This window comes from Lepidochelys olivacea, assembly GCF_965140295.1.
Source record: "Lepidochelys olivacea isolate rLepOli2 genome assembly, chromosome: 8".
In the NCBI taxonomy this organism is placed as follows: domain Eukaryota; kingdom Metazoa; phylum Chordata; order Testudines; family Cheloniidae; genus Lepidochelys; species Lepidochelys olivacea.
In genome coordinates, this window is record NC_140418.1 from 49,792,143 (window position 1) to 49,817,565 (window position 25,423).

General features: G+C 44.5%; 1 protein-coding gene across 1 annotated transcript in view; it reads left to right on the forward strand.

Annotated features, from left to right (window-relative positions):
• Positions 1-950: 950 nt before the first annotated feature.
• The window catches only part of TNN (tenascin N), a 38,315-nt gene continuing 13,842 nt past the window's right edge, over positions 951-25,423 (forward strand). The window contains exons 1-10 of the mRNA XM_084636681.1: positions 951-1,079; positions 3,568-4,008; positions 5,034-5,405; positions 12,924-13,187; positions 15,646-15,828; positions 16,922-17,011; positions 19,456-19,719; positions 20,473-20,736; positions 22,268-22,531; positions 23,466-23,729. Coding sequence (XP_084492807.1) covers positions 1,073-1,079; positions 3,568-4,008; positions 5,034-5,405; positions 12,924-13,187; positions 15,646-15,828; positions 16,922-17,011; positions 19,456-19,719; positions 20,473-20,736; positions 22,268-22,531; positions 23,466-23,729 — 2,413 coding nt within the window. The 5' untranslated portion in view covers positions 951-1,072. The remainder of the gene's footprint in view (positions 1,080-3,567; positions 4,009-5,033; positions 5,406-12,923; positions 13,188-15,645; positions 15,829-16,921; positions 17,012-19,455; positions 19,720-20,472; positions 20,737-22,267; positions 22,532-23,465; positions 23,730-25,423) is intronic.

Genomic DNA, 25,423 nt, shown 5'->3' on the forward strand with positions numbered 1-25,423 from the left:
TGGTTACATCCATCCTCTTTTTCTTAAACAGCAGGGGAAAATCTCTTTTATTACATGATGTTGAAGCCAGAAGTACTGGTATCCTCTTTCATTATACTTGACAGAAGTGCTATGTTCAGGACTTTTTCTCTTGAGTGATCTGCTTGCCCAGGAAAATCTGAGATCAATTTGCGGTGCTCAAGAGAGTCTAATTAGTAGAGACATCATGTTACAACACAGAATGGCATGCAATATCCAGAGATGAGAAAAGGGCTTTTCATGTGTGTATGCGTGTGTGGGTTTTTCATTTCCAGGGCTTTGAAAATAAACCCTGTAAAACAAGGTTCTGGACACCCTGTCTGTGGTCTATTGTGAAAATCTGTGGATCTCAAGTACTATGTTGGCTCAAAGCCTTGAGATGAGGACAACCCTTATTACTTGATATGTTTCAGAGGGCTAAAGAGAGCTGAAGGTAGTTAATTTCTGTGGCTCTTTGCCTAAGAAAGGGGAGGTTTGGAAATAGTTTGTAAATGGAATAGCAGATGATGGGGGACGGAGAGAGGATTAAAAGCCTCATCTTCCTTGGCTAACAGGTGGTTGCAAAACCTCAGAACAAGGATGAAGAAGTCCTGCATCAGCAGAATAATGTGCTGAGAGACGAAAAATAGGTTAGATATAGTTTGACAAATGCTGGAAGGAAAAAGCTACAGATTGTTTCTCATTTTTAAAATTTTCTTTATACATAATAAAGGCTCATGGACTGAATCCTGAAGTCCTTATGCTATTTCACTCACTCTTTCCCCTGGCAAAACTCCTGTTAACTTCAGTGAGTGTTCTGCCTGAGCATGTCCTGAGAAAGGTATTGAGCATTTGGCCCTACATACATTTGTTATTGTTTTGGGGTTTTTTTTTTTTTTTTTTTAGGAGCCAGAGCCTCAAGTTTCTGAATAAGTAGAGTACTCTTCCTGAACCTTGCCAAGGAGGCTCTAAAGGACAGCTCCATATGCCATGATTTCAGGCTCTGGCTAGTCAAAGTGAGGATCTGTAATGTCATGGGGAGATCTCCTCCATTTTCCAAGATAGAATTTGGGACATGAAAAGTAGGTTTGCCCCTGCTGTGTGTGTGTCTGCGTCTGTGTCTGTGTGTGTAACAATCTTCGCTCTTAACTACAAGTGCCACCATGATTAAAACTGCCAGAAATTATCTTTCCCATTGGCATCAGTTAGTTTGTCAGACCTGTTGTCACTCAAACTAACAATGAGGTTATCTGGTGTGGCTCCTGGATTACCTTTGCAGTGACTATAAAGTAAATCTGACATCCAGTTAAACCAAGCGCTTCAAATCCCTAGAGAGACCTCAAAACTCAGGATGGCACCATGTCATCATACAGTAGTTTAAAATAGAATGTGGGGTAACACCTTGACTTCCCCAGGTTCAGGACAATGCAAGGGTCAAAATGTGCAACACCTTAGAAGAAGCAGAATTAATTTTCCAAGGGCATGCACAAATTGAGTCCCAGTCTTTATTTCACAGGGGCCAGTAACATGATTTAGACTGGAAAGGAGTCTTTGGAGTGGTAGACTGGATGACGAAGGAATTGGTAATACAGGGCCTTGAACGTTTAGATATTGGTTCAAACATCACCCAGGCTAATGATAACCAGTTCATTGTCATTCAGTGACCCATATGAGATGAGCTGATGTCTCAATCCAGTTGATAATGTACAAGTGTCCTCATCACAGTTAGTGCCCTTGCCTGCATGCCCAGCATGGAAGCTGAGCTTCCTCTCTCTTAGAAGAGGGACTTCCAGGTCAGGGTGCAGGAACACAGACAGAGCAGTATGTGAAAGTCTTGCCCTAGCATTGTCTGCACTGAACTTGTTGTATGGAGAGAACTATTCAGCCTCCCTGATTGTGAGCCTGGTACCTTACACCAGCACTAAATTCACTGTACGATAAATAAAAATATTGTACATTTGTACAGTGCAGTTCCTTCCAAAGGATCCTGTGATATTTTCCAATTAACAAACAGCTATGTAAACTATATGCAGTGAAACCTATGCAACACACCATCTGTGTTAGAGAGCTTATTCCTTCACTCTCCCACTTCCCTGGTCCTTCTCGCATGAACAGAGAGCAACAATACCCGAAGTCCGAAGGTGCAAACAATTTGATGTTTATTGGGGTGAACTTCCAGCAAGCTTAAATCCAAGTTCCTTTTTCCTTATTTTTGAATCCCAACTTACTTCCTGTTTGCCCCTAATTTTATATAGTAATATTCTTAGCTATACCTTAACCAATCATTCTACTGAAATTTACCTAACCAATCCTAACATATTGTAACATGACTGGCTAACCAATTATATCCCACCACCTTAATTAGTTTACACCCATCAAAATTAATTGTACAGCAGACAGAAACAATCACAGAACCAGACAGAGACCATGCAAATGAGCAATAGCAAAGTGGGAACTATAATGACAAAACAATACAGAAGTGAGGATTTCACAACTACATCTATAAAGACATAAGGGTTTCCCAGCTGTGTCTTTTGATAAGTGAGTTCTTAACAGACAGAAATCTATCAACCTAAATTTCCTTTTACATCTTCTAGGCTCTTCCCTTTCTCTGGAGGTGATAGATCGGATCACCTTCCTAACAGCCCCATATTGACTAGTTTGGAATGTGAGGATGTGACCATACGCTTCCCAGCTTATGGCTGCCTCTGCTGCTTAGCCAAAGGCATTGGCCTAAGAACAGGGCCTCAGACTGTCACAGTGAGAGAAGGCCCTTACAGAGAGTCTTTCTTGCATACTTCTATTACTAGCTAAATGATAAACATATACCTACATTCTTAAAGTATAGGCCTTTACAGGCAGGCCTGAATATCTATATCCTAACAATCTGTATTAGCCAACCTCTTTTCATAAAAGGCTGCAACAAGATATTATCCTGAATGTTCCGAGAACAATTCTGCTACAGACTTTATTGGAAAATCACCTCTGTTAAGGAGCTGATTTTTGTCACCCTTGAGTGGCTGCCTTAAAGCATGTTTCACTGTATAGCGTTTACTCCATCCACCACTGAAATGCAGCAATCTCTGGGGTGAACTATGTTTAACAGCACACTGCAACAGTGTACAGCAGCTTAATGTAATAAGTGAGGGAAAAATACTATATCCATTTAAACTGCAGGGGAATTGTTAGACCTAATGTCAGGTAGGGCCAACACTTTTACTTGAACTAAAATTGCAACAGGATAGTTAATAATCAGGACTTTAATAATCAGGTTTTAAGTATCATCTGAAAGATATCATCTTGCAGAGCACAGTGCCTGCTAATGATGGGTCAGGACTCTAATTCAGTGCTGACTTATAAGGAAGAGTGGTGCCTACTGAGTCAACACAATTACCATTTTCTGTATCACCCAGATATTCTTTGTATATGTCTTATCCAAATACTGACCAACCTGTCACTGATGAACTTGTGAGCTCACAGCACCAGATAGACCACGGCCTGCTGCGATGCTTTTATGGTTTTATGGTAGAATTTTTTTCATCCTTGAAACCATCTTCACTGTTTTTATAGGATCCTTCCCTCTGACGAATTACAAGATGAGTGTCTGGAGTTGGCTTACTTTCCCTCAGGGGATGTTCCTGTACCTTGCTCTCCAAATAGCTGCTGTTCAGCTCCCCCATGAACCTCACAACTGTACCAGCAATGGTCAGAAAATCTCCTTCAGCCACTCATACAAGATTGATCTACCCAAATCACCCCAGATCAAGGTGGAGGCGGACCCGTTGCCGCTCAAAGACGACAGTCATGTGCTGCTTGCTGCTGGGGATGCGGACGAGGAGGAGGAGCAGAATATCATATTCAGGCACAACATCCGAGTTCAGACACCGAGAGGTGACTGTGAAGCTTTGGGACACATGAAAGATCTGGTGGAAAGGATGGAAAAGATGGAGAAAGAAATGATGGTGCTCAAGGAGGCCTGCAGTGTACAGAGGTGCTGTGGGGGAGTTCAAGGTGTGCATCATACTGTGATTTATTTTTTTGTAGTGTGTTCTCTCTAACTCCAGTAACTTTAATTGTATGTCCCTCTCTGTGCTGTGCTATTCCCTACTGGAAAAGTTCTGGGTAGGCTGGAGCCCAGGTTTCTTACATTGGAGTATGGAAGTCTGAGGCATATGGAAAGCAGGATTAATGGGATCAATTAGTTTCCGGAGTATGAGGTGGGGAATTTGGAAGTCTCTGTGTCAGGAACTCCAGAAGTCCATTGAAGCCAATGGAAAGACTCCCACTGACTTCACTGGGCTTTGGGGAGAGCTCAAGTTCCAGAGCTTGGGCTGGAATTCTACTGTTTATGAGGTGATGGAGTGCTTGGTTTGCTGTGCTCCCCAGTGGTGATGGGCAGGGGTAGGGGTGATTTCAAGTGTCCTCACAGTGGCAAGAAGCTCAGACTCAGCAGCGGGGTGTGGAATTCTGGGGTTTCTGGAAGAGTTTGGGCTTGGATTAGACTCCTTGATTTCCTGATCTTGAGGGAGTCAAACTCTGGAATCTCCAAGGTGGGGTAGGGGTCAGGTTCCTGGGCTTGGCGGGGAAAGCTGAAGTTCCCAAAATGTGCTAACATGTGTCTTTCAGCTTTGAGAGGAATTCTGGAGTGTCTGAGAAGTCAGGGCATGGAGTTCTTGAGTTTGTGAGAGGGGACATTCTGGAATTCCACATCAGCAGGAGGCGTGATTGTAGCATTCCTAGGTTTTTTGTTTTGTTTCCAGTCCCAGGATTTTTCATCTTAAAGGAAAATGTTGAATTTGTTTGTTTTTCTTTGGTAGGTAACTGTCTAAAACAAAGAAGAATGCCCAGGTGATGGTCTCATATGACCCTAGTGGGTGCAGCTATAATCAGTCCATTTAGTTTCTCTTTCCTACCAGTGGTTTTGAATAGATCTTCTCTATATCGGTCTACGGCTCTATTTCTAATGCTGTTTTGTCTGCCTCTTTCTCTCCTGCATGCTACCTGCTGATGTTGGCTCTGGGTCCCTAACTGGACAGGTGTCTCGAATTGCAGTGGCCATGGAACTTTCATCCAAGAGATCTGTGGATGTGACTGTGATGAAGGCTGGGAGGGCAGCGATTGCTCCCGCCCCAGCTGCCCCAACAATTGCAATGGCAATGGACGCTGTGTTGATGGCAAATGCATCTGCAGCAAACCCTACGTTGGTGAAGACTGCAGTCAGCGGCTGTGCCCTATGAACTGCAGTGGCAATGGGATCTGCAACAATGGTGTGTGCCAATGCTATGAGGAGTTCATTCGAGATGACTGCAGCGAGAAGAGATGCCCCAATGACTGCAGCGGCAACGGTTTCTGTGACAGCGGCGAGTGCTACTGCCACGATGGTTTCATTGGGCTTGACTGCTCCCAGGGTAAGAATCACCTTCCTTTTATTCCTTCTCTCTGTCTTTTATCCCAGAGTGTCCCCTATATCCCCCTTCCTTCCTGCCCACTGTGGCATATGTTTGGTTCCTTCTGCAGCTAACCCCACCCAACATCCATTAGCTGGAGAGGATGCTATCCCCACCCCATAGCCAAAGGCTGGATATGGAGGCCTATAGCCAAAGAGGGATGCTAACCAAGCCCATAGATCGGTCCTGGGAATAAAGGCAAGGGGGTCAGCCAGGTCTGCCTGCCTGCTGCAGTCTGCAGTTGTTGTAAGTAAGCCAGAGGATTCAGTACAAGCTGTGACCAATGGTACATGAAAACCTTCAATAATCTACTCTGGGCTGAGGCAGTTGGGAATTTAGGATTAGAAGGCACCTTGTAGGTCATAAAGTCCAGTCTCCTGCTGTCTCAGGCAATGTCATCATATAATCTTGTTCATAAACTGATCAAGCTCCATCTTAAATCTAGCTAGGTTGTTTGCTCCCACTGCTGCTGTTGGAAACTCCCCTTTGAGAAGCTATTTCTTGTCCTGTATCTGCACAAGGCAGTGGGGGCTGACTGATTAGACCTGAGTGAGCTGACCCTGCTCTCTCTCCAGAGATTCCAACTGGACTGGGCCAGAAGCAGAACCTCCTTAGTTTAAAGACACTATCAGTGAGGCTACTTGCTGCAGGATTTCTGCTGAAGCCCTTGTGTAGCTGTACTTAAGACTCAGTGCATGGCCTTGCTCTTTGGGTCATTAACCTTAGCCTGCATTTGTCTGCTTTTACACAGAATGACAAAGCTGAAAACCGTGATCATAATCCCCTTCCTTGTGCTGGTCTGCCTTTGCTGGAGGGTGTCTACTAGGGAAGGTTTTATGTTGCTGTTGTTTCTCCACATGTATCTATTAAGTTGAATCTATAGTCTGAGATTTTCAAAGGGGCCTAAGGGAGTTATGTGCCCCAATCCTATTGACTTTCAGGAGGAGTTGGGCACCTCATTCCAATAGGTCTCCTCTGAAATCTCAGCCTCAGTCTCATTCAAGGTCTTTTAGCATAAAAAGTGCCCTAGGAGCCCTAGTCAAATAGTGAGTGGATCCTGTTCTGGACAACCAACTCAACCCCAGCTGCCAGTCTGAGGGCTTGCTACCATTACTACTTCCCATCCTTGAAAAGCCTTAATGCCCATAAAAATGGCTCAATGGTCTAGTCATCCAGTTTGAAATGTCTTTTAAATCCCTATAACTGCAAGTTCATATCCCAGCCATGTCAACTCAGCCCTTCAACCTTCTGAGGCAGGTGAATTGAGTACAGGCAGATTATTGTAAGTGAAGTACCTTATAAATCAAGATCCCCTGTGCTCTGAATCAGCATTAAAGCTCTGAACTTGCTCCTCAAAACCTACATTTGCTCATTGGTTCACCTTGTTTAGAAAAAGTGCTAGAGACAAAATTCTCCCCCTATACCAAAGCTCTTAACCAACACCTCACCCGAGTCAACCCCCAGTCTTTCTTTCCAGGTTTTCTGTTTGCCTCTCTGTCTATGATCATTCTGTTCTGTCCACAGAAATGAGCAAGGAGTGCATGCTGTCAGAGGGGCAGCCAGGTCTGTGAGGGTGGCAGCCAGAATTGTCTCTGGTCTCCCAAGGGGGTTCTGGCCCTGCCTCCCAAAGAGAAGGGTCTGAGTGCAACCTGGCTTCTTCCTCCCCGTGCTGTTGTTGCTGCTGTTGCTCCAGTAGTAGGGTGGACAAGTTATAAAATTAATACACATTATACAATTCATTTTGTATTGTAACTTACGACTAGATCAGCAAGGTCACAAAAAGGAAAAATACTTTTCCTAAATCCTGTGTGAAACAGTTTATATTTCTGCAGCATCCGCCAAGCTCTCCTCTTCCAATGTCATTAAACTGGCTTTCATGTTCTGAGAAAGAGACTTCTGGATCCTGCAGGATTACTACCGACTGCTGCGGTGGTACAGTTTCACTGATGTTTACATCTCTTTGCACACAACAAGACACATTTAATAATTTGTTGTCATTATTACTGGCATATCTGAGCAACTAGAACGTATCTACTCCCTAAAGTGCAGAATTATTTGCACTCATTAATTTTTACAATTCATTTATGATCCATAAGGAGCTATGGAGGGAACTAGATATTAAACCTCAGATACTGACTTGTGCTCTTTTTGAACATCACCTCATCACTCTATAGAGCACTTTGAGATACCTTAAATAAACGTGGCACCTGATTAAAACCAAATTTTTCTATCAAGTTATTGCCTTTGCTTGAAAATCATTGTGTTGGAGCAGAAGCAATAGGAATGGTGGAAAGTGGAGGGGGTTTTAAAGTATGAGAAGCTGAGACTCTCCAATGGGGCCAGGATTCCTAACAGGCAGATATGTGAGCTTTCAACCCAGCAGTGAATTTAGAAACATGTTCCTGGTTTCCCGCTTGCTTAGGCCATAGGGCTTTAATCTATTTCCTGAGAAGCAACTGGCTAATGGAGAAAGATTTATAATAGTAATGAGAACACAAGATGGACTCTTGGCATCTAGTCACCCAAACCCCATCCGTCCTCATACTTCCCTCAGCAATTAGTATTGTTTATACAAAGAATCCTTTCATAGAATATCAGGGTTGGAAGGGACCCCTGAAGGTCATCTAGTCCAACCCCCTGCTCGAAGCAGGACCAATTCCCAGTTAAATCATCCCAGCCAGGGCTTTGTCAAGCCTGACCTTAAAAACCTCTAAGGAAGGAGATTCTACCACCTCCCTAGGTAACGCATTCCAGTGTTTCACCACCCTCTTAGTGAAAAAGTTTTTCCTAATATCCAATCTAAACCTCCCCCACTGCAACTTGAGACCATTACTCCTCGTTCTGTCATCTGCTACCATTGAGAACAGTCTAGAGCCATACAGTGCAAGTTTGTTTGTTACCAAAGAGGAGGAAAGAAGGAGGATTTTCAGTGGTTTCTAAGTGTCCAAAATGTAGCACTTGTTTACCTTTGTTTTCATCATGCCATTTCCCTGGACAAATGACTGCAATTTATTGATCAGGCCCCAGAAGGGCTTTGGTTTGTCACATCTGCCTGGGTGAATGGCTCTAGCTGATCTCAGAATTTGTATTGTTTCTGGATGAGATGGCAGGTGACCTCTGTGTCAACACCTCATCAAAACATGCCGCTGATGATGTAGAACTGAAAAGCCAGGAAGAAGAAATAGTGACAGTTTGTTGATATTGCAGCCACCTGGGTCACTATTCCATGCAATTGGCTAATAGACAACTTTGTTTTTCTGTGCTGGGCCCTTCACTTTAAAGGGTGCAGATAGTGCCTGCTCCATCCAAACTGCACTTACATACAGAACAAGATCTGTCCTGTGTGTTTGGGGTTATTTTACCCCAAGTAAACCCAAATCCCATGTATGTTCCAAGGCAATGAAGGGCCATATTCTGCCCTTGCGTTACATAGCTTCAACTAAAGGCAATGGGAACTGTGTACGCACCTCTAAGGATGGACTTTGGCTAGAGCTGTGGATGAAGTGAGGAGAGATTGCTGGGAAAAAAGCACAATTAGTTTCAAGAGAGAGCCTTTCCCAGTAGGACAAATTACACTACCATCATGTTTAGTGGCTTCATGATTGCTGAAGCAATGTATCTTTTGACCAAATGGGTAAGATGTTATTCCCATCAGAAGGGCTAGGGTGTACACTGGATTTGTCAATATCTGTTTTCTGCAGGGATCAAACTTTCTTTAGTTTTCTTCACTACTGTGGTGCTCTCCTCAGGGCACGCACAGCCATAAACCACTGTGTTACCTCTCTGCCTCAGTAAGAGAGAGCTTTGCTGGAACTTAGACTGTGTATCAGCTACCTGCCATGCCTGCCTGTCTGTTTCACCAGCAAACTCCCTGACACTCTGCTAATCTTAACCTTGCCTTGCAGGTAACAATCAGTGAACCTCATTTCCTGAATTCCCCAGAGACATCTCTGCAGTGTCCAGTCCCTCTCACTGAGCACTCACAGAAATTATTAAGTTTGCTGCCTCCAAAGAGACAAAGCACACATCAGCCTGTTTAATTGAGGACTCACACTTAATTCAATATAGCAGCACTGAGATGGTTTTGTAATAAAATAAGGATAAGTTTACTAATAAAAAGGACAGAGGTTTAAGTGATACTAAGCAAGAGAAAAAGAGACAGGTCTGGTTACAAACCAAACCATACATGCTTTCTAGTGACTAAACTTAATTCTAGCAAGTTATAGTCTTTGCCTAAATAGGTTTCTCACTTCTGAGTTACCAGCAGCTCCTGCCCTTCAAGCCAGGAGCATCCATTTTTTACAGACACCGAGGTTTCTGTTCTTTATTCCTTAAGTGATGGCTCCTCTGCCAGTAATCAAGCCAGTCAGCCAGGAAAATCCACATTTCTTTGTCTAGGGCAGGCTGGATTTATGCATTGCTTCTGAAACACATTTTAAGAACATATTTCCAGCACACACATGTAATTCTTTGTGCACAACCCATACATACATCACACAATGATATTAATGACCAGTATATCACCAGCTTTCTGCGAGTTCTGATGATTTTGCAGAAGGAAAGAAAACTATCTCCTTATCCCTGAATTATTTCAAAGGCCCAAATAATCCCTGAAATTAGTGCACGTGACTTCTTCATTCCTGAAGATGTAAACTGACTTCCATAGTGTGACAGTCAGGGTCCAGATACCCCAGAGGGCCTGAACCCCAAATAATAAGCAATTGAATCAACTAGTTGTACACATTATTACGGCACTATAAGAAGTGTATCAAGTAACACCTTTTTTTTTTTTTTTTTGGTGCCAATGTGAGCTTAAGAAGATAGTGGGAAGAAGCCAGGAAAATACTGTATTAGATGCAGCAAGCAGTATTTATGGCAGTTAGCAATAAGCTACTTGGCGGGGAGAGAGAGGCAAGAAGATCATATGATTGGGAACCACAAGTCTGGTTAGTCTAAACTGTGTTTAACAAATTTTTGCTTGGTCAATGTAGACCAGACTGACTGTAACGCATCTTAAACTAACAATAAAGTAACTTTAACAGTGAAGATCTAAAGGTTGGTTTAGTACAATAAAATAAACCCTTAAAACCAGCACGCTAATCTTTTGGAATAAACTGTAACACTTGTTTCCCAGCATAGGAATAGGAACTGAGACAATCTTGTTTTGTGATGGGCCAACCGCAGCAGATTCCGAAGTTCAGTTCGGTCGCTGAAAGTTCAGCTGTTGCTTATCTGAGCTTATGTGTTATGGAAATCTGAGCAGATGTTCACTATTTCCTGGTTTTTTGCTGTGATATGGAATAGCACCAATAAATACCCTGGAGGTATTTCTGCTTTTACTCCTGGACAAAATCAGGGAGTTCCAAGACGTGAAATGTAAAAATAAAAAGCCCTACATATATTAAAAAGTTAATCCAGCTTTTTTGATAGTAGAAAAATCATTGGGTGTTTGATTCAAGTTTTGGGAAAGGTTCAAAAAGGTTTGGGGTAAAATTGTCAAAAGTGCCTAAGTGACTTAGGAGCCTAAGTCTTATTGAATTGACTTAGTGCCTAAGTCATTCTTAAAAGTGGAACTTAGGCTCCTCAGTAGCATAAGCTCTTCTGAAAAGTTTATCCCAGCCTTATTTTATCTGAACTGATGGTTTCTTCCTCGTTCCTTGGAAAGGAACTGATAGTATCCCCTTAATATCTACTGTGTAAAATAGAATGTACAGTTATAAAGAAGAGTCTATATAAATTTACTATCTGAAAAGCATGAGAATGGTTAGTTTTTTGAATCCTTCAGAAAGGTATAAAAATATACTGTGCAAAACTTGAGTTAATTAAGGCTGGAGCCTGTTGAGCATCTGTCACCATTATTTGCTATCACTTATCACTTTCTGTAAATTTAGTGGGATCGGGTGTCCTTATCGTGTAAACTGACTGTCAAAGAGCAAGTGTGGGATTTACTCAGCTCAAGATGTGATAGGACTCAAACTCAAACTGTTTCTGAGAACGTTCTCTTTGATTGGAGGTTCATCAAATATTGAGCAGGATTTCTGCAGAAACTGAAGGCACAGGGTCTGTGCCCAATGGATAGAGAATTGTTATTGATGCAAGGGGAGCAGGAGGCCCAAAAATATTGACTCCATGAAACAACCAAACTAGAGATTCTGGATTTTTATTTCTTTCATGCATATTACACATACATGCATTCTGACATACTCATTTATATATTTATATATATACGTGTAGTCTGGTGCACTTGTTCTTTCTCTCTCATACGTGGACTTCCTCTTTCATGCTCCCTCGCATCTGAACTTCTCTCTACAACCTTGAAATCACTTTTCCAGTATGCAGTTAGTTCCTGCAGTAGCTGCCTGTGACTGTCTTTCACTGTGTGACTGACAGCTGTAACTCATCCCTGTGTTTGGCCTCCTTCCAGCAGTAGCAGTGAAAGTCAGTGCATTGAAAGTGCCTGGCTTACCTTCAGAACTGCAGTTTCGGCATTTGTAAGTGTCTGAGCAATTGTAGAGTGAGGAGAGTTCTGTTGTATAGCTGCTGCGATAGCTCGGTAGTCTTTCTGAGGTTCAGGACCGAATGTTGTGAGAAGCGTTAAGGCCCATTTTTGCTGCCACTCAAATTCTGTGATGAAGTCATTCCCCAGCTGTAGTTGAACTTTGCAGTACTATTACAGAGTTACTGCTTTGGGTGCCAATGAAAATATAGGCCACGAATTACAAAACCAGAGCACTGGCTTTAGAGGATAACCTGCTACCAGCTATCTCCAGTGTAGAACATTGAGATGTGCTGCCCTTCCTAGAGTTCTGTTCCTGCCCCCAGATCTCCAGGACAGTCTTGATCTTCCTGGGTCTATATGTCTGACAAGCCTCTTTGACTAGGCAATTAGAGGGTCCTGCACTTATTCTGGATCTTGTAACGTCAGTGCAGAATTATTTAATGCCACAGAACAAGAATGATATAATGGTAACTGCACTCATCCAGCCAAGCAAGGAGGAGCCTCTTTCCTTGACAGGTTTCAGAGTAGCAGCTGTGTTAGTCTGTATTCGCAAAAAGAAAAGGAGAACTTGTGGCACCTAGGTACCTAGGCACTTGTACTAGGTACTTGTGGCACCTAGGCACACTTGGTACCATGGGTGACACTGAGAGTGTTAAGGAAGTTGTATCTTGGCATTCTTTTGATGCTTGACATGTCCATGGCGCTAAGTATATCCCATTTATTGCAACGTTGAGTGTTCTCAATTCCCATTGTCCACTGCAACTATACCTCTTTGTGGATAAGCAGAGGACTTCATCCTCCAGCGCTGTCTTTGTAGTCCTGTTCACCAGCTGTTCATTCATTGTACCAATGCAAAATATGGGCCTGATCCAAACCCCATTGAAGTCAATGGAAAAACTCTCATGGACTTCAGTGGACTTTGGACCATGCCCCAAGATGAGATATCAGTCTTATAATTTCTTCTCCTTTTTTTCCTGTAGTCATTGCTCCTCAGAATGTGCAGCTGCTGTCGACCACAGAAGATTCTTTGACCTTCAGCTGGGATCAGGTGCTCGACGTGGATTATTACCTCCTCAGCTATTATCCGATAGGGCATGAGGCCTCCGCAGTACAAGTCAGAGTGCCCAAAGGACAGCTCAGCTATGAGATCCCGGGCCTTCATCCTAGCACAAAGTATCAGATCACACTTCGTTATGTGAAGAAGGGGATTTCCAGTAACCCAGAACACCTACAAGCAAGGACAGGTGGGAGCACTAGAAAGTCCCTTTCCTCCAACAAAGGATTCGCTGGTCTTCAAAGTCAGGTTCAAACTATAGGGGGAGCAAACTGCTAGGCTTTGGGCGTGTATGGCACTTCACATGACTTCCTGTCTGAGCTTTTGGAAAGGCCCATTCTCTAAGCCTTTCTTCTCCCATTTAAAGATGCCAAAATTTCCCTTCCCCCCTAAAATCCCAGCCATTGTTCTCTGCTTCTGAATTCAAGGGAGTTCACAATGCTAGGGCCAGTTTACTCTCTGACTTCAGGAAGCAGGAATGTTTCACTGTCACGCTGTCTGGAGTGGCTCACGACTGTGAGTGCCTACCTCAGGGCAGACATCCCAAATTGGTGGTATGTTCTATAATTAGATTTTACTGACCTAGTAACAAACGTGAACTCCTGGATCACTATAACAGTCTTACAAAGGAGTCACAGACAGTCCCCTTAGACTGTCCAGTCTATTTTGCCACCCAGGAAATCCGGATTTGGTGATAAATGGTCACTTACACCAAAAATCACAGAATGTTCAGTTTGCTCCCAGTCCCAAGAGACCAGTCTCTTATCCCAGATCAATTTGCATCTTAGATCTCACGTCAAAGACAATGCCTGTAGCTAATCCTGTAATAAATTATCTCCAGTTTTATTAACTAGGAAAAAGAAATGAGAGAATTATTTACAGGTTAAAGTAAGCAAACATACACGCAAATGAGTTACTATCTATGGTTCCTAAAGATGACAGAGATGTAGTAATCTGTCAATTCAATGTGTCTTTCAGGGTAGACCCAGGGGTAACCCCTGGGGATCTCTGCCTTAGTTTAGTGTCTTTGGCCCTGTGAAAGTTCAAACAGAAAAGAAGGAACAATTTTCTTGTGACCCTGTTTTATATTTTACATTTCGCCTTATAGTCCATGAGACGAGCTCCCTTGCACATGGCATTTCCAAGGTGTGATAGGGCCATTTACCAATCCTTTGAATTGTGATATTCATTAATGGCCGGTTTAATCTTGAGGATTTCTGTGCCTGGGTTCACAAGTTCAGAGCAAACATTTTCAAAGTTATAAAGTGAAACAGACGTATTTCCTGATAGCATGGAATACTGATATTACAAGTTTCAGAGTAGCAGCCGTGTTAGTCTGTATTCGCAAAAAGAAAAGGAGTACTTGTGGCATCTTAGAGACTAACCAATTTATTTGAGCATAAGCTTTCGTGAGCTACAGCTCACTTCATCGGATGCATATTACAAGTATGATTAATGCATGCAGCAATTTACAAGCTTTTTGTAGAGTCTAAACACTCAATACATTCATATAAGGCTGCAACCTATTTTAACAAAATGAACGTAAGATGAACTGATCTGGTTTCCAGCTATGAGTTTGTCAGCTCTTAACTAACACTTATGACCTTGGCCAGATCTGGCACTTGGTTTACCACTGTCACAGACACATCTCCCCCTCACTCTCCCTCCAGTCTTCTGTCACCTTCATTGTCTTCCTGTCAATCTCAAATGCCCTGCTGGCCTTCAGAATTCTCCATGGACTCTTTTCACCTGACCCCTCAGAACTTATATTGACTTATAACCCTGCCCGCTCTCTCCACTCCACCAATCTCTGCCTGAGCGATCTTGCCTCATATATACTTCCTCACTCCACTCTTTAGATCTTAGCCTTCTCTCTGCTCCTTCTCTGCAGTTGGAGGTAGAGGAATTTGTTTTTTAATTTGTGCCATCCTCTCTCCAAGAAATTGGAGCTCCTTACTCTCCGAGAACCATCCATTTGAATGGACACAGAAGGGTTTCAAAGAAGGAGAATGTAATTACCCAGGTGGGACTTGGCTAGGGTTATGGTACTGCGTAGGCTGTACAGCATGGTATGAAGATCCTTAAAGAGTACAAGTAGTCAGGACTTCATCTGTACATATGGCAATGCCAGGTGCACAGCACTTCCTAACATCATGCTGGGGTGTTGTAGCATTATGGACTCAGACGGCAGAGTGCCAGTTTTGAATTGTCAGCACCACTCCCTGCAGTAGCTATGTTTTCCTCAGGCATCTCTGGGCCAGACCTGAATTAGTCTGACCTTACTTAGGTGATGAGATCTTCACACTGTGCTATCTCAATGCCCTTGGTAAAGCCAGTAAAGGGTTGGATTATGGGGAGTATGTATTTATTTGTAACAGAAGACATAGGAGCCAGAGTCCTCTATGGCTGGGATAGAGCTTTACAGTGAGTACAGTCAGGCCTGTTGAAAGAATAATTGCATTGTGTCTAGTTAACAACCCTTCAGTTCATCTGAGAAATTGTACCTGGTTTTGAGGCCTGAGACCCCTGGTGGAGGTAGTTTGGCTCTTTCCTGTCTTGTGTGCACACATGGAGAAGAGGTGGCTTTGGTGCTGCTGAAATGATAATGTGGTGCTCGCTCATCACCCTCCCCACTCTGTCTTCTGTAGCTCTATCTGCAGTTAGCGCTGCCTGGGTGACAGAGGAGATGGAGGACTCGCTGGAAGTGGAGTGGGAGAACCCCCCAACAGAGCCGGACTATTTTAAACTGAGGTTCAGCTCACCGCAAGGACAGGAGAAGGAGGTGGTGGTGCCTAAAAGCAGCGAACCAAAGAGCAGATACATCATCAGCGGTAAGTGACTGGATAAGTGGTAAGTGACAGAGCCCAAACGGGTCACAGCCAGGGAGAAATGGGGAGAGACAGGCACAAGAGAGAGGTTGACTCTTGAACCATAACCTGAGAAGAGCATCTCTTTTGTTTCTGTGTGGCTGATGCTCGGAGCAGACACAGACAGTTAGCAGAACTCTTTCACTTCATGCCCAGGCTGCTGCTGTGAGACACCTACAATGCATCCCTCTCCCGCACATGAGCCTTTATCCATGAACCTTGTAGTACATAGATGAAAGTCTGCCAGGTTAACCACCTGTAGCACCTACTGGCCAAGTTAGTTTGAAACTATACTGAGTTCCCTTCAGCACATATGTTCACTGATGATCGGGGCTGGAATTTAACTGGCAGAACCCCAGGATAGGACCCATTTCCATTCAATCTGATCTCAAATCATGAAAGATTCTGAATGTGAATGACCAGAGCACTTTATTTAGCTTGCTCTTGTAGCAAAAGAGAAGGTATTATTTGCTTTTTGTCTGGCTGGGAGTCTTACTTTCAATATTGCCAATCATATGGGGCAGATCCTCAGCTGGTGTATACTGGCATAGCTCCATTGAATTCAGTGATTTACACCAGCTGTGAATCTGGATCTACAGCTTTACTTGCTTCTTTGCACCAAGTCCAGCACTTGTTCACATCTTCACAAGTAGCCATCATGAGGATATTCTCTGTGTGTGTGGGTTGAAGGGTGATACCGGACATCACATGGAAAAGCTCCCCATGTGGTATGGCTAGTAAATGTCAATGCACGTTCATTCAACTTTAATTCTATTTTCATATAAATAAAATTTACTCTCTCATTTCAGACCTGGGAACACTAAGGATGGGTAAAATGGAAATCCCCACAATTTATGACCAGTATGGCCTGTAGAGATGAGCCTAAACCAAAACATCATATCCACATATTCTCCAAACAAGAAGTACAAATCCCAGTCCCACAACTCAAACTCCGCTGTAATGTAAAATCAGAGAGAAGAAGATGCAATTTCTCTAAGAAAACATTTATGTACTTTATTCCCTAATTGTTGGGACTGCTCCTTTTGTTTTCTTATAGGCCTGAAGCCTGGCACAGAGTACAAGATCATTGTCATATCCGTGAAGGATGAGATTGAAGGAAAACCATCTATAGTGAATGGCCGAACTGGTACGTATCCAGAAGTCCCAAGGAGGATCAAAGCTCCCTAGGTGGTGATGCTTGTTTTGAGTTGATTCATGTTTTCAAGCTTCTCTCCACAATCATGAGGGTTAGAAACTTAAAAAACAAACAAAAAACAAAAACAAAAAAACCCAACCTGAAATTTTCAGGTAATCACCAGACTGTGGGAGCTAGGGCTTTAAGACAAACACCAAATATCGTGAGACTCAGCAACGCTGCATTGTAACTTACTATGTAAAACATCATCAGTCCAGATGAGCGTGTGGGTTACAGATGGGAGGTAGGACCAGCAGCAAGGGGAAGCAACTGGGATGCATGGAAGGTGGAGAGAGGGCTGGGTCCTCTTCTCAGAGGAGTGAGGAAGGCATATGGGGGGGGGGGGGGGATGTTGCTCTGGTCACTACACTGTACAGAGGACAGATAGCTGGCCAGGTCCTCCAACAGCCAGTAATTAAATGCTGCATGCGAACAGCAGGGCAATTCTGCCTTGTTCTCACTCTGACTGCATCTGTTTCTCATCTGTGAGATGGGAATCCAGGATTCCCACACTACTGGAAACCTACAGATCCCCAAATGGAATCGTCATTCCATCCCTCCCACATTTCTTCTCTGTTAATGGGATTGCTGGGTGGGTTTGGCACTGCCGAGGTCTCTTTTGTTGGCCACTGCCTGGCCGGAGTCTGCTGGACTTTTCTTTTGATCGGTGCTCTTGTTTACTCTTGACATCTGATTCCAGTTACCCTTGGAAGGAAGTGTGGTCAGGAAGCACTGCTGCCTTTGGAACGTGATGGCTCCATCTGTCATCTGTGTTTTCGAACATTGTGAATATATAGATTCCATCTCCTTTTCAGTGGCTATTACTAGAATGCTCTCTGCTTTGCGTAGGACCATTCTAGTGCTGCACAGCCCCAAGGCTTTTCATGAACTTATTAATTCCTCTAATATTTTCCCCTCGTTCTCTTCAGTGTGACCAGATCAGCCAATTCATAGAAGTTTAAGGGAATTTGTAGAACATAACTGCAACACAGCTGCATAAAGTGTGCTGTCTGGAGTGCCAGCTGTGTAATGGTTTTGTGGAACAAGAGCTCCTTTGGGAGAGACCCACCCAGGTTGGTTGGCTGCACAGATGCTGCACGGTACATGAATTGTTTGCATAGCCTCTCCCAACACTCCAGAGTTAGTACCAGAGAAGGGGTGGAGAAGACCATCCTCCATTGCCAGCAATGGGTACAGTTCCCCAATAAAGGACATCTCACACATTAAAGTGATCTTAAACTAGGTCTCCAAAAGCATTAACAAATCACATAATGAGTTCCAGTGGCTGGAAGTTGAAGTTAGACAAATGGAGACAGGAATTAAGGTGCAAAATGTTAAGTGAGGCTAATCATTGGAGCAATTCATCTTGGGGATTCTCCATCATTCGAACTTTTTGCATCAAAACTAGATATCTTTTTCTAAAGGAGATGCTGTAAGTCAACCAGAAATTACTGGAGTGAAGTTCCTTGGCCTGGGTGGTTCAGGAGGTTGAACTAGACTAGATAATCACAATGGTCCTTTTTGACCTGAACATCTATGAATTATTCAATATTCAAGACTACCATTTTTCCTTTAAGATGATTCTCCTGCCATCTCTGGGTCATTCTCTCTCCTCCCTTCCTCATGATAGTGCGTGAAGAAGCCAAGGCGCCACTGGGATGCTTTAATGGAGAATACTAATTTCTTCTTTAAAGGATCCCTGTGTCAGGCCCATAGTAAATGGACTAGTCCATTCCTCTGAGTATAAAGCTGGGAACCAGGAACTCCTGATATTGACTCCTGTGTCTTTGGGCAGTCATCTAGCCCTTCTCTCTCATTGTCCTCATCCACAGATAACAATACTTGCCTCTGGGGTGCTATTGTGAGGGTGGATGAGTTATTGCTGGTAAAGTAATTTGAAAATTGAAATGGACTGAGTATTATTATTCTCCCCAAATTTCCATTCTCTTGAAATGGTATCAGTCTAGGAAGGAGTGCCTCCTGGATTCAAAACAGCTATTTAAAAGATAATTCTGCCATTTCGTCCACAAATAATGTATTTCAAGTTTTTAAAAGCCACCATATTTGTAGGACCCACCAGTAATACACTCTGAGCCCTACTCTCTGGCTTTGCACCAGGATTTAACTCACTAATAGTATTCTCAAAGCTATCTGCCCTCCTGCTGACCAGACCAGAAAGTAAACCAAATAAAGCTAGGTGTGTCTCTCCGCTGTCAGGAACAGAATAAAATTGGGTTGTGGAAAATACTTTCAAACTCTTGAAAGAGTTTGCTGATCACTGTAGAGTAAAAGAAATGCAGACATGCTACACATGACAAGGAATGTGACTGTTGTGATCAGGTGGAATATTGCTCAGGGAGTCTATTAACTCTGCACTTTCAAACTCTCTCTTAAAGGAATAGACAGCCCAACTCACCTGGAGACCAACCGAGTGACAGAGGACACAGCCACCATCTCATGGCACAGGGTCCAGGCTCCCATAGACACATACATGGTGAGCCACACCTCAGCTGATGGGGACACCAGAGAGGTAGCTGTAGGGAAAGACCAGAATACCACCACCCTGATGGGTCTGAAGCCAGGCATGGAGTACGTGATCTACATTTGGGCTGAGAAGGAAGGCTTGCAGAGCAAGAGAGCAAACACGAAAGCTGAGACAGGTAACTAATGGCAGGGGAAGAAGTGTGGAGCTTGATCATGACCTCACACCAGTTTATCAACTCCATTGACTTCACTGAAGTTACTTCTGATCTACACTGGTATTAGTGAGACAAGAATCTATCCTGTAAATTGTAATTCTCACTAGTAGGCTGAACTAGCTTTTAGTTGTGAAAATGGAGCCTTTTAATCACAAGTGCTGGTAGGGATCCCTATTCACAGATGCTAGTCATTAATATCAGTACAATGGAGGTCATTCAATTAGTAAAACATAGCCATCATCAAGGCCCCTTAGTTGGCTGAACATGGAATTAATGACTTGCCTTCAGAATGCCATAAACAACCTCAGAAACCTTCCCTAGGTCACCATTTTGACCTTTCCAGGAACTACCCTGAGAGTAGGACACTGAGGGATAACTGGTGTAAGGGTTGCTCTCCCTGTGGTTTAGTGGCTGCTCACTGTGCTGGGGCTTAGCACATCTGGTGCTTGTGGGATGTGTTGGTTTTTTTTTTAACAGAAACGATATAGTTGCACTCTGGGTAGATGGAGGGTAGCAGCCAGTCCCTAAGAGCGCTTTTTCCTGTGTGCTGATTCATGTAGGAGCTTTGCTGTTGGCCTAAGAAACAGTATCATTTTCACAGCTGTGGAAGGGGGAAGGACCATGAAAAGTGGGGAAGGACCGATGGGTCTCTCCTAATGAAGTGTTGGGGAGAATCCTCACTGTAGCTCTTCACTGTTAAACCTTCTCTAAAAGAAATTGACAGCCCAACAAACCTGGTGACAGACCGAGTGACAGAGGACACAGCCACCATCTCCTGGAATGAGGTGCAGGCTCCCATAGACAGATACATGGTGAGCTACACCTCAGCTGATGGGAACACCAGAGAGAGAGCCGTGGGGAAAGACCAGAGCACCATCACCCTGACAGGTCTGAAGCCAGGCCTGGAGTACATCATCTACATCTGGGCTGAGAAGGGAGGCCAGAAGAGCAAAAGGGCAAACACTAAAGCTGTGACAGGTAACCAGGGGAATCTCTGGGATGTGATACTAGCTAACTGCATACCACAAACTGCTCCCTGAAGATTAGCTGTGTTTTGTTCTGTTTTCTTCCAGCTTATTGCACAGTGTACATTATAGAACAATTAGTCATGGGGCCAAACATGGCATAGGTACATACATGCTGCAGGCCATTCCAAGATTGAGATTTAGGATTTACCCCCACTCCCATTTACTCAATTGCAAAATGTCATTGACTTTAATGGGGTGCTTGACTGGTTCCATAATGCACATAGGTGGGGTGGGAAAACGTTTTGGCCTGAGGGCCACATCTGGGTATAGAAATTGTATGGTGGGCCATGAATGCTCACAAAGTTGGGGGTTGGGGTGCAGGGGGGTGGTGAGGGCTCCAGCTGGGAAAGCAGGCTCTGGGGTGGGGCTGGGGATAAGGGATTTGAGGTGCAGGAGGGTGCTCTGGGCTGGGACCGAGGGGTTCAGAGGGCAGGAGGGGGCAGGGGGCTGGGGCGCAGGGGGGGTTGAGGGCTCCAATTGGGGGTGCAGGCTCTAGGGTGGGGCTGGGGATGAGGGGTTTGGAGTGCAGGAGGGTGCTCCAGGCTGGGACTGAGGGGTTTGGAGGGCGGGAGGGGGATCAGGGCTGAGGCAGGGGGTTGGGACACAGGGGGGTGGTGTCTCAGGGGTTCAGGCTCTGGGTGGTGCTTACCTCAAGCGGCTCTTGGAAGCAGCAGCATGCCACCCTCTGGCTCCTATGTGGAGGGTGCAGCCAGGTGGGTCTGCGCGCTGCCCCATCCACAGGCACCGCCCCCGCAGCTCCCAGAAGCAGCAGCATGCCCCCCTCCAGCTCCTATGTGGAGGCATGGCACTGGCCAGGTGGCTCCGCTTGCTGCCCCGTCTGCAGGTGCCACCCCTGCAGCTCCCATTGGCCATGGTTCCCAGGCAATGGGAGCTGAGGGAGGGTGGCGCTTGGGGTAGGGGCAGCATGTGGAGAGAGCGGAGCCAGAGGGGGGACATGCCGCTGCTTCCAGGAGCCATGTGGAAAGCCCCCGACCCTACTCCCTGGCAGGAGCTCAAGGGCCAGATTAAAAGTTCTGATGGGCCGGATGTGTCCCGCGGGACATAGTTTGCCCACCCCTGACATAGGTTCTGTGCAAACTTCCCCCACAGGGCTCTGCCAGTGCACCACAATCTTCCCCTATGGCATCTCCTGCTATTTTAGTCCTAGAGTATGCACAGCTCTGCCAATGTATCTAAATCCTGACTCACAACAAGCTTATTACTCCAGGCTAGGGCCCCCTAAAAGTTCTGCCAAGTTCTGAGTCCTCCAGTCGTGAGTCCAGAAGCACTGATAGAAAGAGCAGTATTTACCTAGTGAGATGTGAGTGATAGGGCTGACAAGTAAGCAGCCTTCTGTTTTCCTCCATCTCACACAATATCTAAGGGCATGGAAAGATTTGAGTCTAGAAGACATGGTGCCCTAGGGGAATCATTTGAGAATCCGTCAATAACATTGTAATAATCAAGGTTTTTACTCACAGAAATTGACAGCCCAACTAACCTGGTCACCAATCAAGTGACAGAGGACACAGCCACCATTTCCTGGAACAGGGTCCAGGCTCCCATAGACAGATACATGGTGAGCTATACCTCAGCTGATGGGGACACCAGAGAGATAGCTGTGGGGAAAGACCAGAGCACCACCGCCCTGACGGGTCTGAAGCCAGGCAGAGAGTACAACATCTACATCTGGGCTGAGAAGGGAGGCCAGCAGAGCAAGAGGACAAACACTAAAGCTGTGACAGGTAACCAGGGGAATTTCTGGAATGCGATACTACAGTAGCAGATTTCAGAGTAACAGCCATGTTAGTCTGTATTCGCAAAAAGAAAAGGAGTACTTGTGGCACCTTAGAGACTAACCAATTTATTTGAGCATGAGCTTTCGTGAGCTACAGCTCACGAGCTGTAGCTCACGAAAGCTCATGCTCAAATAAATTGGTTAGTCTCTAAGGTGCCACAAGTACTCCTTTTCTTTTTACAGTAGCAGACTGGCTTCACACTGGATTAGCTGTGAATGTGTCCTCCCCCTAGTTTTACACACAATATAAAATATAGGACTTTTTGCCACACAGCTATGTGCTGTAGGAGTGTGCCCCTTGTAGGCATCTCAAAGCTCTCAGAAACTGGTTCTCCTGTGAGAGGAAACAGAACTGGCAGAAGTGAGATGTAGCATGGGTAAATGCTATGTGCACTTCTCCCTCACACCTCTGCCAGTGTACCCCAACTGCAGTCTGTAGGACTCCTACTAATTTAGTTCTGTCCCTTCTTGTTGGGCCTCATTCCTGACCTACAGCACCCTCGCTGTTCCGGTCCCAAGTCCTTTCACAGTTCAGGTTTGAGCTGGAGCCCCTAGCCAAAAATTCCACTCCTGGCTTTCCTAGGGAGTTGAGCCATTGCATTTTACCTGCAGCATCAATTGCAATACCACTGCTGGGGCATCTTCCAATGAACTTCAGTTCTGACCTTCAGTTGTCCCAATATTTCAGTCCTAAAACCCCAGAAGCAAGAGTGATGCTTAGCCATTGAGACATGAATACTGAAACCTATGTACATATTGTACTTTACCTAACTAAAGTTCTAAGAGTATGAAAATAAAGTTTAGAGACCAAAAGAAACAAGCTTCAAGGAGACAGTTTAGAATCTGTTAATAATGTTCTAATAATCCACACTTTTACTCAGACATTGACAGCCCAATTAACTTGGTGACCGACCGAGTGACAGAGGGCACGGCCACCATCTCCTGGAACAGAGTCCAGGCTCCCATAGACAGATACATGGTGAGCTACACCTCAGCTGATGGGGACACCAGAGAGATAGCTGTGGGGAAAGAGAAGAGCATCATCACTCTAATGGATCTGATGCCAGGCATGGAGTACATCATCTATATCTGGGCTGAGAAGGGAGGCCAGCAGAGCAAGAGAGCAAACACGAAAGCTGTGACAGGTAATGGGGGACAGGAGTGAAGGGAAGTTAGACAGAGACATGTCTATCCCTTTTTTATCTGGTGTTGCATGATCTCTTTTTGTATCACTGTGTATAAAGTAACTTTGCCAATCAGGTATTAGCTACTTGAAATTCTGCAGTGGCTAAACTATCATGAAGATAACTGGATAACTATGAGCTGTTAGCAATGCACAGAGAGCAGAACTAGATGAGGCAAGAGCTATATGCACCCTGAAAGCTTGCAGATTGAAGGGTAACTGCACTTTTAACCCACCTCCTCTGTGGTCCACTCCAGCAATGGCCCTGAAGTCTGAGGCCTCTAGCTTTCACTTCTCTCTGGGCAGGGCCCCATGTCCCACTCCCTTCCAACTTGGAGTTTTAGGCTGCACACCCCTTCTCTTTACTGTGATTATCCTAGGCAGGCCTGACAAATGTCTAGCCCCTGCTCCTTCGTTTCTTTCCAAGGATAACAACCCTGTTTTACCAGTGACCACAAAACTCATCCAAAGTAAGCACATTTATTCAAAGACAAAAGCATCACAGAAAAAAGGTAAAACAAAACAGACTCTAAATGCACACTAAATGTAACAGAAATAGCCCATCAGTCCTATAGGGCCCTGGTAGCCCTAAGTCCTTCCAACCCTTCAGCGAGGGTTGGGGCCGCCTTAGGACCACAACTCCTGTCCGTTTGCTGAATCCAAAGAAAGACCCTAAGGCTTGGTCTACACTTAAAATTTAGGTTGATATAGCTACTTTGCTCAGGAGTGTGAAAAATCCACATCCCTGAGTGCAGTAGCTATGCTGACCTAAGCCCCGGTGTAGACACAGCTGGGTTAATGGAAGAATATTTCCATTATCTTAACTGCAATTGCTTGGGAAGGTGATGTTCCCACAGTGGTGGAAAAACCCCTGCCATCGCTATAGGTTGTACCTATACTATGGGGTTATGCTAGCATAGCTACAGTGCTGTAGCCTCTGTAGTGTAGACATGCCCTGAGTCTGTGTAAACTCAGCCTTTTAAATCCCAAGTTCTTCCTTTTTCTCTTGCCTCTCCTTTGGTACTGCCCTAAATGAGTATATGCAAACCACCCAAGGAGGTGATACTTCTCTGGAGCTGTTTGCAATCTCAGGGATGGCAGTAATCTCCCCCCACTTTTTTAGTTCTTAGAGGAGCTGTGGTAACCCTTCCACCATGGAGTTGCATAAGATCCCTGGTCCATAATGCTACATAAAACATTCATAAACTTAATACAATATGGTTCCCAAAGATATTGCATATGGTTGCAATTTCTGTTACAAATGACATCTAATTTATCCTGATACTCTTTGAATTTGGTAGCATTTTACACCCCCTTTGCACCGGTATAAATGACTGCACAGGGCAATGGAGAACCAGGACCCTTATATTTTATCAGAGTTACTCAGGTCAGGCTATGCCTACTATCATAATGACAGTAGATGGTACTACCTGCGGCTCATTAAACTCACTGCCTTGTGGGTAGCCCGGGAGGGCATAAGGCTAAGGGAGCAACCCCTGACAGAAAAGCCCCACTGCGTTGTGGGTGAAGTCAGGAGAATGAAAGTTTATGAGAGTAAACTCAGACAGAAAATCCGGAGTGGAGCCCCAAAGGTGGTCAGACTAACATCTTAGTATCTTTCCGGCAACTCCTGTAATGGATCGGGGACCAGATGTA